At 35.6% G+C, this 16,135-nt stretch overlaps 3 protein-coding genes across 6 annotated transcripts; 1 reads left to right on the plus strand and 2 right to left on the minus strand.

The window, feature by feature from the left end:
* The first annotated feature begins 698 nt into the window (after positions 1–698).
* On the plus strand, positions 699–5,129 carry LOC118043349 (26S proteasome non-ATPase regulatory subunit 7 homolog A). The gene is made up of 10 exons (XM_035051318.2): positions 699–1,006; positions 1,724–1,816; positions 1,902–1,983; positions 2,168–2,264; positions 2,391–2,466; positions 2,723–2,781; positions 2,859–2,981; positions 3,901–3,958; positions 4,041–4,126; positions 4,857–5,129. The coding sequence occupies exons 1-10, from the start codon at positions 820–822 to the stop codon at positions 4,926–4,928; spliced, it is 933 nt and encodes a 310-aa protein (XP_034907209.1). The 5' UTR covers positions 699–819; the 3' UTR covers positions 4,929–5,129.
* Positions 5,130–5,514: 385 nt separating this feature from the next.
* On the minus strand, positions 5,515–6,734 carry LOC118042978 (uncharacterized). Of its 4 annotated transcripts, none has more exons than XM_035050752.2 (2): positions 6,521–6,734; positions 5,515–6,269 (listed from the first exon to the last, which is right to left on the minus strand). In XM_035050752.2, exon 2 carries the CDS (start codon positions 6,244–6,246, stop codon positions 5,650–5,652), a length of 597 nt encoding a protein of 198 aa, XP_034906643.1. In that variant the 5' UTR covers positions 6,247–6,269; positions 6,521–6,734; the 3' UTR covers positions 5,515–5,649. The 4 variants fall into 4 exon arrangements, with proteins under 4 accessions (XP_034906643.1, XP_073268044.1, XP_034906642.1 ...); XM_073411943.1 differs by having other exon boundaries at positions 5,515–6,360; XM_035050751.2 differs by having other exon boundaries at positions 5,515–6,337; positions 6,521–6,733.
* Positions 6,735–7,549: 815 nt separating this feature from the next.
* Positions 7,550–9,294, minus strand: LOC118042977 (uncharacterized acetyltransferase At3g50280). Its single transcript, XM_035050748.2, has one exon. It carries the CDS (start codon positions 9,204–9,206, stop codon positions 7,740–7,742), a length of 1,467 nt encoding a protein of 488 aa, XP_034906639.1. The 5' UTR covers positions 9,207–9,294; the 3' UTR covers positions 7,550–7,739.
* Positions 9,295–16,135: the final 6,841 nt, after the last annotated feature.

A 16,135-nucleotide genomic window follows, 5' to 3' on the forward strand; every position in this document is an offset into this window, starting at 1 on the left:
GGGAAATTCTATCAGCTTTGGTTTCCAGAATACACACACACACACACACACACAAGCTCTATACATTATCGTAACTAAACGAACTAAAAACATTACAATTCTAATTATAATTAAGCTACAAACACACGACCACTAAACTAAATTTGTTTGTATTGAATTTGTCAGTCTACCATAAAACAACACTTCAACACCCCCATTTTCTTGCAATCGTCTAATCTGATATATATGCGGTCACCACTACCAGTGCAAATTATCAAAATGACATTATTTCTTATTTAACAAAATATGCTTCTCTTCGATTTGTAAGAAAATGGAGGGTAGAGATGACAAATGTATTTGAGAAGTCACACAGCTGACTTTCAGTGCTTCATCACTGAAAATAAGAGCGGAGAACACTATTGGGCAGTGTCCAACAATTTCTTCTCAAAGAGACTTGAAGGACTTCTGGCTAATTTCCAACAGTCCAGTACACACACACACACACCCACACACCCCTCCAGACTAGATCCAAGCAGGCTTAAAGCCCATTGGACGCCCAATATTTAAGCAGGGGCCAGTATGGGCCTTTTATTACCAAATTCACTGTATTAGACTCGGCCCGTTAAGTCAATTAAGCCCGACCCTAAAACTGAAAAGTAAAATGGAACCCCCCGAATTGAGGAGAAGAAAATAAATTAAAAACAAAATCAACAAATTGGAAAAAATAATAAATAAAACAAAGCTTTCCTAGCGAACAAGCAAGAACTTAGAAATTGAATTCTGGGAATAGAAGTTTCCGAGGCCTAGTCTGAGTCTGAGTCGTGCAATCTTGAGCTAAGAATGGATGTAATAAAAACGCAACAAATATCGGTGAGACCGATCGAGAAAGTGATAGTGCATCCTCTAGTTCTACTCAGCATCGTCGATAACTACAACAGAGTAGCTAAGGACACTCGCAAACGTGTTGTTGGGGTCTTGCTTGGTTCCAGTTTTAAGGGCACTGTTGATGTCACTAACAGCTACGCAGGTTTAATTTCTTTTTAACTTTCCGCTTCTCCCTTAGATCTGTCCTCTTCTGACCTCCTTATTTTTTATTAAACTCAGTCTCTTAAGTTTTATTATTATTATTATTATTATTATTATTATTATTATTATTATTATTATGATATGTGAGTAAATGAATTTAGAGGTGGAGGGAGCTTTATTTGCTGTCAAATTATGAAAATTTGAAATGGGTTTGTTGATTCTGCTTTTTGAGCTAGCATTTTTTTATTTATAGAAGACTAGCTTTCATATTGCTGTATGCTGTGTGTCAAATTTTTAATTGGTTTTTTCAAATTTTTTATTTGATTTTTATTTTAAGGGCAATTAGTTATAACGTAAAGGTTTTTACTAGCTAAGAATATAGATACTCAGAACAGTGTTTAATCAGCTTGGAGGATTGTAATATTTTTCATACCAATGCACTGTTCCGTGGGATTCAGCAATGTCCCAATTCATACCAATGCATTGTTATATTAGTCGAACTAGCATAATTTTTCATACCAATACATTGTAACATTTTTCAGCATTACCATGCTTTAAGATTTTCTTTTGAGAAGTTATTGTCAGCCTATAGCTATAGTCTCATCCTTTTCTTGTTGCAGCTATTTTTCTCTCCTTGTTTTGAAGGGTGTTACGATTCTAGATTGGATGCCATGTTTGACTAGGTTAGTCATGTGATATTTCAATTGTAATTTTTCAGTGCCATTTGAAGAAGATGACAAGGACCCAGGCATCTGGTTTCTTGACCACAATTACCATGAATCAATGTTTTCCATGTTCAAAAGAATAAATGGTAATGCTGGGAACGTGGCACCTTAGTTTGCATTTCTCTCTTTGGTGCTTTTTGTGTTATCAAATTGACAAATTACCTTCTTCAGCCAAGGAGCATGTTGTGGGTTGGTACAGCACAGGGCCAAAACTGAGGGAAAATGACCTGGAGATTCACGGATTATATAACGAGTAAGAACACCATCCATGATTTTGAAGGTTAATTATCTTTTCAACCTGTGTGGTGATCATGATGAAGTAGTTCTGCCTAACTGTGAACTGATCACTGATGGAAATTGACTAGTTTGATGAATTAGTACTTGTGAAACTTCCCCCCCTTTCTCCTATATTCACAGAGTGTAGTCTGGCATTGCAGTTATGCTCCAAATCCTGTCTTGGTCATAATTGATGTCCAACTGGTAGAGTTGGGAATACCCACAAAAGCATACTATGCTGTCGAAGAGGTGAAAGAGGTAAGTACATAACTTATTAACACCTTGATGATCAATTGGTTAGTTGTTCTGATTAAGTTGTTTATATAGGTGTAATGCTGGATTCATGTATGGCAGGAACTTATAATGGTTGTGTGTTGGTTACAGAATGCTACCCAGAAAAGCCAGAAGGTGTTTGTGCATGTGCCATCAGAAATTGCTGCCCATGAAGTCGAGGAAATTGGTGTGCCACTGAAAGCCAGTTTTCTTTGTTTGAAAAATAAAGTTGATTTATGCTTTGGGTGCTTTTAGGATGGACCTGCTATTTTATGATTTTCCTTCTCCCTCTCCCTCTCCCTATCCCAGCATTATTATAATCTAACTTATATGAAAAGAATGAAGTTGATTCTTGGCTTCTATTGTATGCATAACAGTGGACACTTCTGGCAGAATAACATGACAACTGGTCTTGAACTCTGAATTCTTCTGTGTGTTAACAGGTGTAGAACACTTATTGAGGGATGTGAAGGACACAACAATTAGTACTCTTGCAACTGAGGTCTTGTTGCTGGACTGCGCTTGATTTACCCTTTTACTTTCTAACTTCGGGACTCAGTTTTTATTTTCTACTTGCAGGTTACTGGGAAACTCACAGCTCTGAAAGGGTTGGATGCTCGGCTAAAAGAAATACGTGGTTATCTTGACCTCATCATTGAAGGAAAGCTCCCATTAAACCATGAGATTCTGTACCATCTACAGGTTTAGTTTGCATCTCCCAGATTTTCCTTTTCTGGCCCCTCTTAAATATTTTTTTCTGTTAATTGAGCCATGTCCTGCATGAAGATATCAATTGAATCTGTAACTGAATCATCATTTCAATCATTGTGATAAACTTGAACTTAATTTCAGATGTAGTTACCTGAACTATTATCATCTCTCTGAAATTTCACTAGGTTTGGCATAGTTTGTTCTGGATAGGAGCTCTCTTAGAAGCTGATTAATCTGGACTGTAGGAATTCTTTGGTGTTAGCTTGCTTATTCAGGCGGGCTTCAATTTTCACTACCCTTAGAATTTTTTAAATGGGCTTTCATATTTTCCTTAAATTTGAATTTCAAATCATTGCTAATGTGACGATGGTGCTGAAATGGAGTGATTTTTTTTTTCTGTATGGTTGTGTGAGGACCTGCATGGGTCACACTGCTCATGCTCAATGCTATATTAAGATGGTGTTTGGTAATTTGTTTGCATTGTGTTTGAAAGTGCTTTCCAAAGTGTATTTGGGCTGAAAGAGCATCAATTCTGATGTTTTCAGGTGCTTTTGAATGGTTTTTGATATACTGATGTCTAAAACATCAAAAAGCATTTGAAAAAGCATCCATTTGATGCCTTTTGAGTTCAAACGCACTTTTGCAAATGCACTTGCATTACCAAACACACAAATTAAAATTATGGACATGGGGTATGGTCAAAGGTTTTTCAACAAAATTGTTTTAAACCTACAATCCCCTGATCCTCCCGTGTGTTCAAAGCAAATCCTCACAAGCTCTAGACTGTTGAACATATATCTCACTAGTTCCCTTCCCTTCATCCTCCCCACCCTCATGTTTGGGCACTGTCTCAGTTTGCCAATCTTCCTGTGATGCCAGCTTATATCAATTCCCTTTTTACATTGTCCAGGATGTGTTCAACCTACTTCCTAACCTTAACGTGACAGACTTGATTAAGGCTTTTGCAGGTAAATGAATAAAAGGTGCAAATTTCTGTGTCTCGTTTATCATTTTCCATTCACTGCTTTATCATATTTCCATTATGTGCAGTGAAAACAAATGATATGATGTTGGTTATTTATCTTTCGTCTCTCATCCGAAGTGTAGTCGCTCTCCACAACTTGATCAACAACAAGGTGAGATCACTTTTTTTTGTCCTTCCTGAATCTTCACACAAGCTGCTCATTTTAGTGTAAAACATCTAAATCTTGGTCCAATTGAGATTAGATACAATTATTGCTGTCTGGACTTGTAATTTATGATGCCCTTGTCTGAACTTGTAACATGATGTTTTTGTGGAAATGATGCTTGTAATGGATGTGCTCACATCAGTGATAGTAGATCCAGCTAGTGTTCCTAGGAGCCTTACAATCGATCATGACTTGGGCATCTTAAATTTGTGATCATGACTTGGACAATCTTATTTAGTTACTGAATATCATGCATGTCTTACTTCCTTCCCAACTCAAACCTCATTTTTAACCTGTGAAACTTTTGACGTTAATGTGTGGGGCATAAATCACTTCACATCAAAGTATCTGTTCTGGATTTTGAAAACCTTCCATACCAGCAAAGATACCATAATCATTATTGCCATTTGCTTCTACCATTGATTCTCTAGGTAAACTAAACCAAGTTCACTTCAGCCTATTCGTGTATGTGTGTTAGAGCCTTGAACATCTGGCCATTCTTAATGCACTTCTTTTCTTTGTTTCTGCCCTATGTACATAGCTCTCTAGCAATTTCCTTTAGCCTGTTTTATTCAGCATGTTGATGTGTTACTCCACGTGGATCGAAACTTATGTTGAATACTTTCAATTGTCATCCTTGGTACTCATCTCACTCTCCGTGTTGGTCTAATCTTAGATGCTCAACAAAGAACATGAGAAAGCAGAAGACTCAAAGCTCGTTTCTGTACCTCCTGCTGTTGCAAGCTAGACATGGAAATTTCATCAGCCTGGATTTTATTTGGTTGTCTGTTCTCTAGAAGATTAATTGCAGCCTGAATTTCATTAGCCTTAGATAATCTTTTGTTTCTGGTGCAAGAGATGGGGGAGTTGTAAGGGGTTCTACTGGAAAACATTGCTCAAAGTTGTTTTTCTTGTGATTGAAATACAATATAAATTCATTTTGACGTCCTCTACGGTATTTGCAAGATTCTAACTTGGTGATAAACAGATGGTCGTTCTTTGGCATTAGATTCTTTAGCCGTGTTCCTAGACGATCTCGTACTCTGATTTGCATTGCAATTTTGCAAGAAGGGGTTGGCATTATGCCATCAAATGCCAAATTGAAAATTGACCAATGAGTCACCCTGACTACCATTGTACGGAACTTTAGGATTAATGTTTTGCGTTCATTCTAGCACTACTGGTCCTGGAAGCCAGGGTGTTCTGCTGGTTAACAATGCGCGGACATTGCACCATATTGATGGCGGCTCCGATGCTTGATCCCTTTGCATGGCGAACAAAGATACCAAGCTGATATATCTAAAAAGTATGAAAGCGTCAGATTTTTGACATGGTTTTAAATAGATAAAACAACGTTTTCCCCCAAACAAAGATATATCTTCAATTTACACCTTACAAGTTAAAACCTGACAGGCACAGGCGATACAGCAAAAACTAGGTCTTTTGAAAGATTCATGCCTTGTTTCTAATCAATCTTCTTCTATGTAATCAGGCTGAACTGCCTGTTCAAACTCCGCATCCATGATCACCCCATCCATAATATGTACAACAATCTGCCCTCTCCTGAGGTCTACCTTTTCTGATCGAATTCTATTAACTACCAGCATTCCATCTAAATCCTTTGAAATGTACAATGTAAACCCAGATAAGGAATCATAGAAGACCTCTTTACTAGAGGATACTGTAGTTGAAGAAAGAGTTTGAGGAACAGCTGAGAAGCCCAGTATGCGGGAAATTACAGCATATGTATCATTCCTCTTCTCTGCGACCAAACTATCATGCAGCCGTAGCCTCAGATCACGCTGGAAAGCTTTCTCCGACGGGACAAAGACTGTAAAAGCAAGATCTTCTGGCAACATTTCAAGCATCATCTCACCAAATCTCCCAATTTCTTCATCCTTGGAAACCTTCCTGATCCTAATGGTTCTGTTAGGGCCTGTTACTTTATTTCTGAGTGATACCTCTGGAAGCTGGAGAACTGATACCATAATCACCAAAAGGCAACAGACAGAAATCACCACTCCTACAAAAGCTATTAAGTTCTTCACAAAGCACCCTCTCCTCATTTTCTTTAACAGTTACTGCATCACTAACAAGTCATCATTAAGCATACGTTGCAAGCAATACCCCCTCCATGCCAAAAACCAGAAAAAATCTCTTCAAACAACAAAAGCCGGTGCCTGATATTAGATTATTTAAGCCTTCAAGATATACTTTACTATGGAATTAAGCACAGCCAGAACAGTAAACACTAAACCCAAGAAAAACTCAAGAAATCACAGCAAAAAGGAAAGCGTTTTCAAGAATTTGCAAATGAAGTTGTAGAAGATGGAAATTTACCTTCAAAAGAAGCTAGTGGCAACCGGCAACTGGCAAAGGACAGGACCTCACATTCCAATTTCCCTGCTGACTATGGGGCTCTTGCCTTCGAAGTTCCATTAAATAAACATCGCACATCTCAATTGAAGTAATTATAGGTTGGAGCTAGGGTTAGGGTTCGATTCAGCGGATCTGGAAGGAAATTTAAAAAGGCAAAGTGTGCGGGAATTGCACCCTAACCCACACTAATGGGCCTAGATCCAAGAGGCCTATTAATGGACAGTAAAAATTATTCGAGGACAAATAATATTATTACAATCATACTTCCAAGATGAATAACATCAGCACGATCACAAAAGGTAGATTTAGTTTCTTTTTTACTTTTTAACCATTTGCTCTCATATTATGCGTTCGAGCTCGGAATTTGATGTTCAAGAGAAAGCGTTGCTCGACTGTATAAATCTTGATAGTTTCTTTACATCGCCAAAACTCTTAACTTCCCGACAATTTTTTTTTTTTTTTTTGTGATGAACAAAACCACATATCATAACATATAAATGGCAGTTGCCAGTAATATGCTTCTAGCAAAGATCTATTTGGAGTTGAGTTTGAGAGATCATAGCTTTGAAAATCATAAATTGTTGCTTTTCCAAAAACTATGATTTTAAATGTATCGAGTTCAGTGTTGAAAAGACTGTCGAAAACCTATATTTTTTTCTACTGGAAATGTGCCTTTGCAAAGTCAATTCATTGAAGACAATCCGTCTTTTATTTTTCTCACTCGATTAGTTAATTTTATATCCGATGCACTGATTTAATCACTAACTTATAGTCGCAGATAAACTTCATGCCAAGTTGGTCACCTGTACATGACCGGAAGACGATCAACTTTTTTTTTTTATTTTCTGACCAATGTGCTGGGTTGCTTCCAAGTCTTTCGGTCTTTTTTTTTTTTAATTATTTATTTCAGTTTTTTGGCAATTTAATTAGAAAACGCACGCTCTTACCTTTCTAATAAAACAAGTACTGAAGGTTGTCCTTTCTCAGAAGTTCAATAAAACTTAACATAACATAGGATTAAACCACAAAAGAAAGTATGTCACAGAGTTACAAAAGATAGGCCACCTTCTTAACCCCCATCTCACGATCCCCTCAAAAGCCCATGTCCCCACCAACATTACAATGGTCCAGATCAAGAACCAGACATCGGAATCAGATAATCACCAACGTTGAAACATAACTAACTAGACACAAACTGCATGAACTCGTGATCAGACTCAATCCCAGCCATTGTTTCAGGAGCCAACACAACCTCAAGATCAACGGTTCCATTACCTTCTCTCCCAGGAAAAGCAGAGATTTTACCATCAAACTTGTTGGCCTTACCGCTCCTCACTGCCAAAGGTCGACCCCACCCAAAATCATTATCGTACATTGGGAATCTTGGTGAGCTACCCATAGTCATTGATGCACCGTCCAAGTTCCCTAACGGGAAACACCTCGGATTACTTTCCCAGTCCTGAGCGAAACGACGTACCGTTCCGTCGTCGTGAGCAGCGACATTTTTATTCAGCTGCTCCGCACACCAGCGTAGATCCCTAGACAGCACGTCCTCAGCTGACGCGTACGTGGGTATGCTTTGAATTGCGTTCCCAAAATACAACGGATCGAGTTTGGGGTTCAAACGGTGACGGCAATTAACAGCCATTCTAAACGTGGTCGTTTTCGACGGGTTCAACTTCCTTGCACGTGTCACCGCACGCCATAGAAGGGCACACAGTGATTGAAACGACGAAATCTCCCCCGCTTGAAGGTTTGACACCGTTTCCTGCGGTTTGAAAACTGCGTTCTTGAACCAGCTTTCAAGAATTGTAGTCATCTTACCGCTGTTGTGAGTCTGAAACAGTGTATCATTGCTTTGTTTTCCCATTAATTCAACAACATCAACATTAGCGTTATCTGAATTTTGACTCCATTTCTTGTTGTTGACTTTGGATTTCAGCTTCAAAATCGCTTCTCTGCTAAAACTGAAAATCCTTTCACTTAATGGCTCGTTTTCATTAAAAGTGACTCGGGGGCCACCTTGAGGAACTTTAAGTACAGCTTCGGAAATCAAGATTGAGTTTCTTGAGAAATCAGGCTTTCTTGATATTTTCTTGATTCCTCTCGAAACTTCAGCGAAGGTATTAAAGAAGTTCCAAAATGACGTACCGTCAGTAACAGAATGATTCATTGAACAACCAATGAAAACCCCATCAGCTAATTCTGTGACCTGAACAGCCAAGATTGGTTTATAATGGCCTTGGTAGCTAACAGTGCTCTCGAAAGCAAAAAAGCCCCTGATGCAATCAGGTACATGAAGTGGATAGAGAATATCTTGGATGGAAATATTGGTTGCGGTGGCATGGATGAAATCTACGCCTGCATCGTTGCAGGTAATGTAGATGTGGCCATTGGAGTCCGCGTTGAAGCGACCTGCCAGAGGAGGGAAGTGAGAGAGAGTTTGAGAGAGAGATTGTTTGAGGTGGGAGATTAAGGAATCGATGGAGAGTGTCGGAGGGCTAGTGAAAAGGCCACCCTTTTGGATGTAGTGGCAAGAAAGCATAGGGAGGTCAGAGACGGAGAGCTTGAGATCTTGTAGAGTAGATTTTTGGTCTGGGAAGACGGTGCATTTTGAGACAATTGTTAGAGAAGTAGCAGAAGGCATTTTTGTGAAGTTTTTTGTTTTTTGGAGGAGAGCAGATTGCTATTGCTGCTTGGATGATCTCCTCCCTTTGTGTTTGATTGCGAGTGAGTGAAGAGCGATGAATGGCGAAGGAAGTGGGCGATCTATATATAGGGAAATTTTGGGGGTTGGGACTTGGGTTCATGCACCTGCTCGCTAAGGTGGATTCTTGTTATTGTCAAGTAATTTATTTATTTATTTATTTTAATCATTTATTAAGTTTGATTGAAAGTGGATGCGGAGGATGTTCAATTAAAATAATTAATCTGAGTTATTTTGATGTCAAGGGTTTAAACTTTTCGAATTATTTATTTAATGAGAGCTGAGGGTGAATATATATATATATTTGCAAGTAGTGTGGTAGGCTCAAGAACTCTTTTGAAACACCATATATAGCTAGTGGAAAGGAGATATAACAATAAATTCAGTGCCGTTGCTTATTACTACAAATATTTTATGAGTGATTTTAACTGAAGATGAGTATATATGTTATCATTCCAACACTTCTTAATCATTAATTATTTATGAACACATACAGTTTTAATTTAATATATCTTGTAGTATTTTTTCTATAATACAAAACTGAGCATTATTAATTAATTATAATAATGTAATAGGAGAGGCGCTACCTTTCACCATATAACCCAAAATTTATTGGATCCAAAAAAAAAATTCATTCTTGATAATTCTACCTGTAGAATTTAGTCAGAGTCGGTCTGTCATGATTTGAACATTATTAGCAAATGAACCTACACAGAGTAATATATTAATTTGTTCCCTCTATTAATTAGTAGTACTGCTAATTATAACATGCCTTGTAAGCTAGCATAAAAATATTCAATTCCAGCCCACTGAGAAATGTATATTAGCTACATATGCATATGCCACGTGTATACTTATCTCGAGTATAAGCAAAATTCGATATATATTCGGATAACAAAAGGGTATATTAATCTCTTCTTTAAATTCAATGGTAAGCACAGGCAGAATGTCTTATCAATTTTATTTTTTAAAATATTTCAGTATTTCTGCGTGTAGGAGAACATCTTGGGAGCGCATACCTTTCGAATGTAGATTAGGGTGAGATTTTAACGCAAACTATTTGGATTGTGCTAACAATTACTAGGAATTAGATTATTTTAATGTTTTGAAAATAGAAATTCTTGTTTGTTTGAGCATGAAATTTAATGCTTATATTATGCTGTTATGATTCAGAATCCTGTGAGATTTCCCTTCGTATCTCAGCAGTATCAACCCAGGTCTACCTTGAATCACACAATGCCCTCATATACGAGATATGCCTGCTTCACAAGCATCCAACTGGTAACACCCAATAAATCACAGATTTGGTGTCTGCTATATATGCAAATTCTTCAAAGCGAGTTCTAATTAAGTTTCATGTCATCGAGAGAAAAAAATGGTGGAAACAATTGTTCCTACGTGGCATGCAAGCAGATGTTTGTACTCCGACGTGGCAGGCATGCAAGCCTAGGGTTAAGGATTAGTGATCGGTTCAGCTACTTTGCCTTTGGGATCATTAGGCCGCAATTTGATGCTACTGACACAAGTGTGTTCCCGGACGTTTTGACTTTCTTTGCTTTCACAACTATTGTGTTTCAATGTTAAGAGACCAAGATTTTGATAGAGAAAATATATGATGTTTCTGTAGAGATTAGTAACATGACTTTGTCTCATTAAAAATAAAGTTCAAATAATTTTAACTTTTGAACAACCATAAATGTTGTTAATGATACTGTGTGAATTATATGATTATATGATTTATATAATTTTTTTTAACATATTTATTTAAATAAAAACCTTTTAAATTTAAAATTAATACAAACTTGTATACGTTACCTTGTGTTTAATTCTAATTAATAAAATGAAAGCGGTGAAGTTCGAACTCGTAATCGTTTGGTTAATAATACTCTGATATCATGTCAAAAACTATTTTATCTAATAATTTAAACTATTATGTAAAATTTCAATATAAAATTTTTATAATTTTTTTTAAGACCGACAAATTAAGTATAGGTGAAAATGAATGGTTGAAAGCTATATTTATACAATTTCTAAAAACCTATATGTGCAAGGAATATAAAATTGACAGGTAGGTTTACCACTTTTTCCACCTTGGTGGCCATTTATCATTTCAGGTAACTAAGGGTAAAAGGTGATGTTTTTAAAATCTCTTAAGAAAGGAGGGACACTAGCAATAAATATATACCAAATAGGCTTCTTCTTCTTCTTTCGTTGCCGTTTCTAGCAATTCTAAAATAGATAGCCCAAATCCTGTAATGCTGCTGAATCAATTTAATACGAGAGTTCTGTACTATAAATCAAGATTAAATTGCAAATCATCACATTAGTTTGGTAATTACGCCCTGTAAGCTGGCTGTCATTCTTCTGATCCCGAGGAAGGTCGGCTTAGAATCTTTAACTGTTTAGCTAATCCTGAACTGTCCTGGTAGGAATTAATTTTAATTACGGCTACTAGGGATATTTTTATTGCATCTTATTAATATCCCTCTTATAATTTATTTCTGTAGCTTATGTCTGAGATTACATGATTTGAAGGTCGGTTTATAAAAGAATCCACTTAAACCGCCATTTTCTGATTTGTCGGCGTGTGGCAATATTTAATCACCAGAGCTTATAGTTTATGAAAGAAACAGAAGACTTGGATGTATAATTTATATCACATTTGGTTTTCAAGCACTTGGGTGCGTGGCTTAGTAAATTATTTGACCTTGTTGGTCCATTGTTTCTCATTTCCTCAAGAATAAATATTGCTAGTTCGTGTCCAAGTACTAGGGCCCAAAGGAAGTTATTGCTGCAAGGTACCTTGACATCTGCCACGTGTATGACAGTTCAAGGACAACTATATACGAAGGTTCTTATTGGTCCTTAAACATTAAAATACACCACTCCTTGTTCGGAAACATAGAAGATGGTGTCCAAGTACTAGGACCCAAGGCAGGAAGTGTGAGAGTTGCAGGGAACCTTGGCATGATGACAGTTCATGAGGAACAACCGTGAAAGGACCCCAGAGCAGGTCAGCTTGGCTTGGGCATGCCGCATGCATTCTTTTGATCTTAAGCTAGCACCTTTAATGCATGGGTTTTTGAGCTCTCGGATCAAGTTAAAATCAAGAGATCAATTAGCAAGTGTGCATTTATGACGTTATATATCGTAATTAATCAACCGAGCCAATTGATCCGAAAAAGAGGAGAGCTCCCAAGTCATGTTGTGTACGTCGCTCGACCATTGAAAAGAAAAGTCTTGATAAGACAAGTTGCTTTTTATCCCAAAATCAGTTTCTGCTCTAAATTCATGCACTTCTCCGATTTGAAAAGGAAAATATTTATGTGAATGCAAGAACCGTGAATTGAATAGTACTGTAGATGAAACGTGAAAGCAATTGATTGTAACCTGTTTCGTTTCAAACCCAATCAGCTTAGATTCTTTTGAATTAAATTCGAGCTTATGCATGCGTCTGTGCGTGGGAGTTAAATTTCCGTTTTTAGATTTTAAATTCACACTGCGACCAGAACTCCAGCTGAGCGTGAGATGTCGAAACATATGTATATGATCATTCATCGGCAGTGTACATTGTTTTATAATGACAGGCAGTCACCATCGTTGTCTTTGACATTGTGTGTGTTCTGACTTAGGGCCGCGGGGGGGGCTACAAGAAAGTGGGGAACGTTTCCATATATGTTTAAGAAGCTTAATTATCTCATTCCAAATTTAGCTAATTACGCTCCCGTCACCATTTTCAGGCAATGCTCCAAGATATACCACGGCACCGTTGTCGGCTGAATCTACAATTTCTCCAACATTATTATTAAAACTAACACTAAAGCTCTATTTATTTGATGGAAAGTAATTTTTTTTTTAAAGTAAATTTCAAGAAAGTATTTTTCGATATTTAATAGTGTAATGAAAAATAAGCTAGAAAACACTTTCCAGTGTTTGGTTATGTCATGGAAAATGAGCTGGAAAATAACTTATTAACATTTTATTTTTTTCAAGTTTATTAAAATAATAATAAAAAAATCTTACAAATTAAAAAGTTGAATGAGAATGAAATTGAAAAAAAATATAATTTCATAAATTATCTCAAATAAAATAAATAATAATCAACATAATAGAGATCAAATCTAAAAAATTATATATAAAAAAAAGATGAAGAAATTAAATAATAATAATCAACATTTCATAAATTATTTCAAATAAAATAAGTAACAATCAAAAGAATGAGGACCAAATCTGATAGATAAAAATTTTCAATAAAAAAATGATAAGAAAAAAGCAAATAACAATTATAAAAATAAGGACCAAAATTAATATAAAAATAAAATTTTAAGAGATGAAATTGAAAATAAATATTGAAAACAAAATATATATAGCGATCAAAAGTTTGAGGATCAAATTTGATATAATCAACAAATAATGACATTTCTAAATTTTTCACAACTTCTCGAAAGTGTTTTCCCCCAAATTTTTTAGGAAAACACTTTCCTGAAAACCAAGCCAAATTTTTCTTTTACTGGAAAGTGTTTTCCATTGACCAACTTTTCTAATGGCAAACAAACACAAGAAAGTTTGGAAAGTAATTTCTCGGAAATCACTTTACGGAAAACAAACACAGCTAAAGGGAAAATACTTTCCTGAAAACCAAACCAAATTTTTCATTGACTAAAATTAACTGGAAATTATAATCCGTTAACCGGAAAATATTTTTCATTGACCGTAAAGTATTTTTCGTTGACCAACTTTTCTAATAACAAACAAACACAAGAAAGTTTAGAAACTGATTTCCAGAAACCAATTTCCAAAAAAACAAATGAGACCTAAGCATCAATTGAGAAAAAAATTAGAACGGGCAATCACTATCACATTTGTTTAAAATCATTTTATTTAGCTTTTTTATATATATAATAATCGAGATATCATTTTATTTAGCTTTATAATTAACTGTTGCCGACCGGGAGATAGTTTAATGTGCTGCTTGCATGATAATGTGTCAGTGTCGCATACGTATTTTGCTTCATACATGCTGCAATTCTTTGTCAAATGGCGAAACTTATTAATTTATTGTATATATCTAATCAAGATTTGGCCGATCATTTGCGACAACTTCACAAATTATACATAATTATAGATGACTGATGATAACTTCACACAATAGTCCAATAAAATTAATTTATCATAAGAAATTATCAGCTATTAGATAAATATCTCGTGTATTATATAAATAGATTTTATTAGTGAATGTAAGAAATCCCATGATTGATATTTTTTGATAAGTGAATTCTGGAATTGATTATGTAAGATTAGGATGATGATATATATACACATCTTTTTTTTCTTTTTTCTCTACAAGTTTGTTGACTGTATCTTTTCCTTATTTCCTTAATCTATGATTTAGTACAAAATTTGATTTTCAAACAAGTGATTTTAATCTTATAATGAGTAATTAACTCGTTTTCTATCTAATAGTTTAGATTTTCTTTTTAATTCTAATAACTGCTTGTACGATATATTGAGATGGCATGTACCAATGAACCTCTGGTCATAAGAGAACATGCTTATCCCGTCCATTATACCTACTGCTGTTTAGTATATGGTTTTAACTTATTCCTGGTTATTATACTGTAGAATATCTTGTTTTGCATGACCGCATAGGTTAAAATTCTTGAAAAAAATATACTACATATTTAGCAGGTACGTATTAATTAGGTTGCATTGTTCATGCACCTTGATATATTTGAACATCGCATGGATTCCCTCTGACGTTCTTTGAACTATATATAGATATATCGGCCGGCCATTAATGTCCTCTTCTGATTAACTAGATTCAGGCCACCCAGTTCATCCTGGAACCAAAACGTATATATATCCTTATCACTAAAGCATCTAGCTAGTTGGTTGTCTCTCTCTCTCCCCCTCCCTTTAGCTATAGCTACAATGGTTCTGTTGATTTTGAAAGTGACCTGATAATTTAGTCACCTTTCTTTTTCAAAAATTGGGATTAGGTTATAAGCATAACGTGCTAGTTGTATGTAATTAATATTCTCCTAATTGATTGTAATTAATTAAACTTCAATGTGCATGTCGAGTCAATATCGAGCAATATAACTCTGTTTTTTTTATTTTGTTTGTTTATTTGCTGAACAATATTTTTAACGTGTTAAAACTTGTGCAGTTTTTTTTTCTTGGGTGGGGGGGCGCATGAATAGTCAAGATTTTGGGCGCAGTATAATTTGTGGTTTCTTGTGTATTAATTTGTGAATGCTCAGTCATTTCTTTTGACTCGTAATCTGTATGGGCGGAGGGTGCCAAACAGTCAATGCTTGGCCGAGGCATGCACTAACAAGTAAAGAGATGAAAGGGCAGAGAAAATAAGTTATATAAAACTCCATCCAAGCTAAGTTCATAGATTAAAAAATAATTTATCAATTTCTGCATTGTATGTATGTATGTATGAGTGTGTGCGTGTGTGTAAGATTTTGGTATAATTTAACTATTTGTAAACAGTTTTCTTTCCATAAACTTCTTATAATATATTAAGATTAAGATTTAACAACGGTGACCCCTTAATTAGATCAGGATTAGTGATATGGTTACAATGTTTGGCTTGGCCGTTGATGATTAAAGAGGTCTTTGACAATGAGACGTGTTTGGTTGGTCGAAGCATGCAAGTGTAATTGGGAAATTGACTTTGAACAATTGTTGTTGAATTTAATAATTAAGATTTTATTTTATCTAAAATGTTTAATTTTTATGATAAATGACGTATTCTCAATACTATAATAATTCTTGTATTGTACTGTTTTTTTAAAGTATCAATATATTTTAGTCAATAATTACAGTAGTAGTTACGAATTTCAGGTGGCTAACCACTG

The sequence above is a fragment of the Populus alba genome, chromosome 10 (assembly GCF_005239225.2).
Source record: "Populus alba chromosome 10, ASM523922v2, whole genome shotgun sequence".
NCBI classification, from domain to species: Eukaryota; Viridiplantae; Streptophyta; class Magnoliopsida; order Malpighiales; family Salicaceae; genus Populus; species Populus alba.

Excerpts from the sequence above, each read along its gene's own strand:
- LOC118043349 (XM_035051318.2), top strand. The coding sequence starts at position 820 with ATGGATGTAATAAAAACGCAACAAATATCGGTGAGACCGATCGAGAAA. Across the intron at positions 2,467-2,722 it reads CCATGAAGTCGAGGAAATTG|GTGTAGAACACTTATTGAGG; the intron begins GTGTGCCACTGA and ends GTGTGTTAACAG. Across the intron at positions 2,782-2,858 it reads TTAGTACTCTTGCAACTGAG|GTTACTGGGAAACTCACAGC; the intron begins GTCTTGTTGCTG and ends TTCTACTTGCAG.
- LOC118042977 (XM_035050748.2), bottom strand. The coding sequence starts at position 9,206 with ATGCCTTCTGCTACTTCTCTAACAATTGTCTCAAAATGCACCGTCTTC.
- LOC118042978 (XM_035050752.2), bottom strand. The coding sequence starts at position 6,246 with ATGAGGAGAGGGTGCTTTGTGAAGAACTTAATAGCTTTTGTAGGAGTG.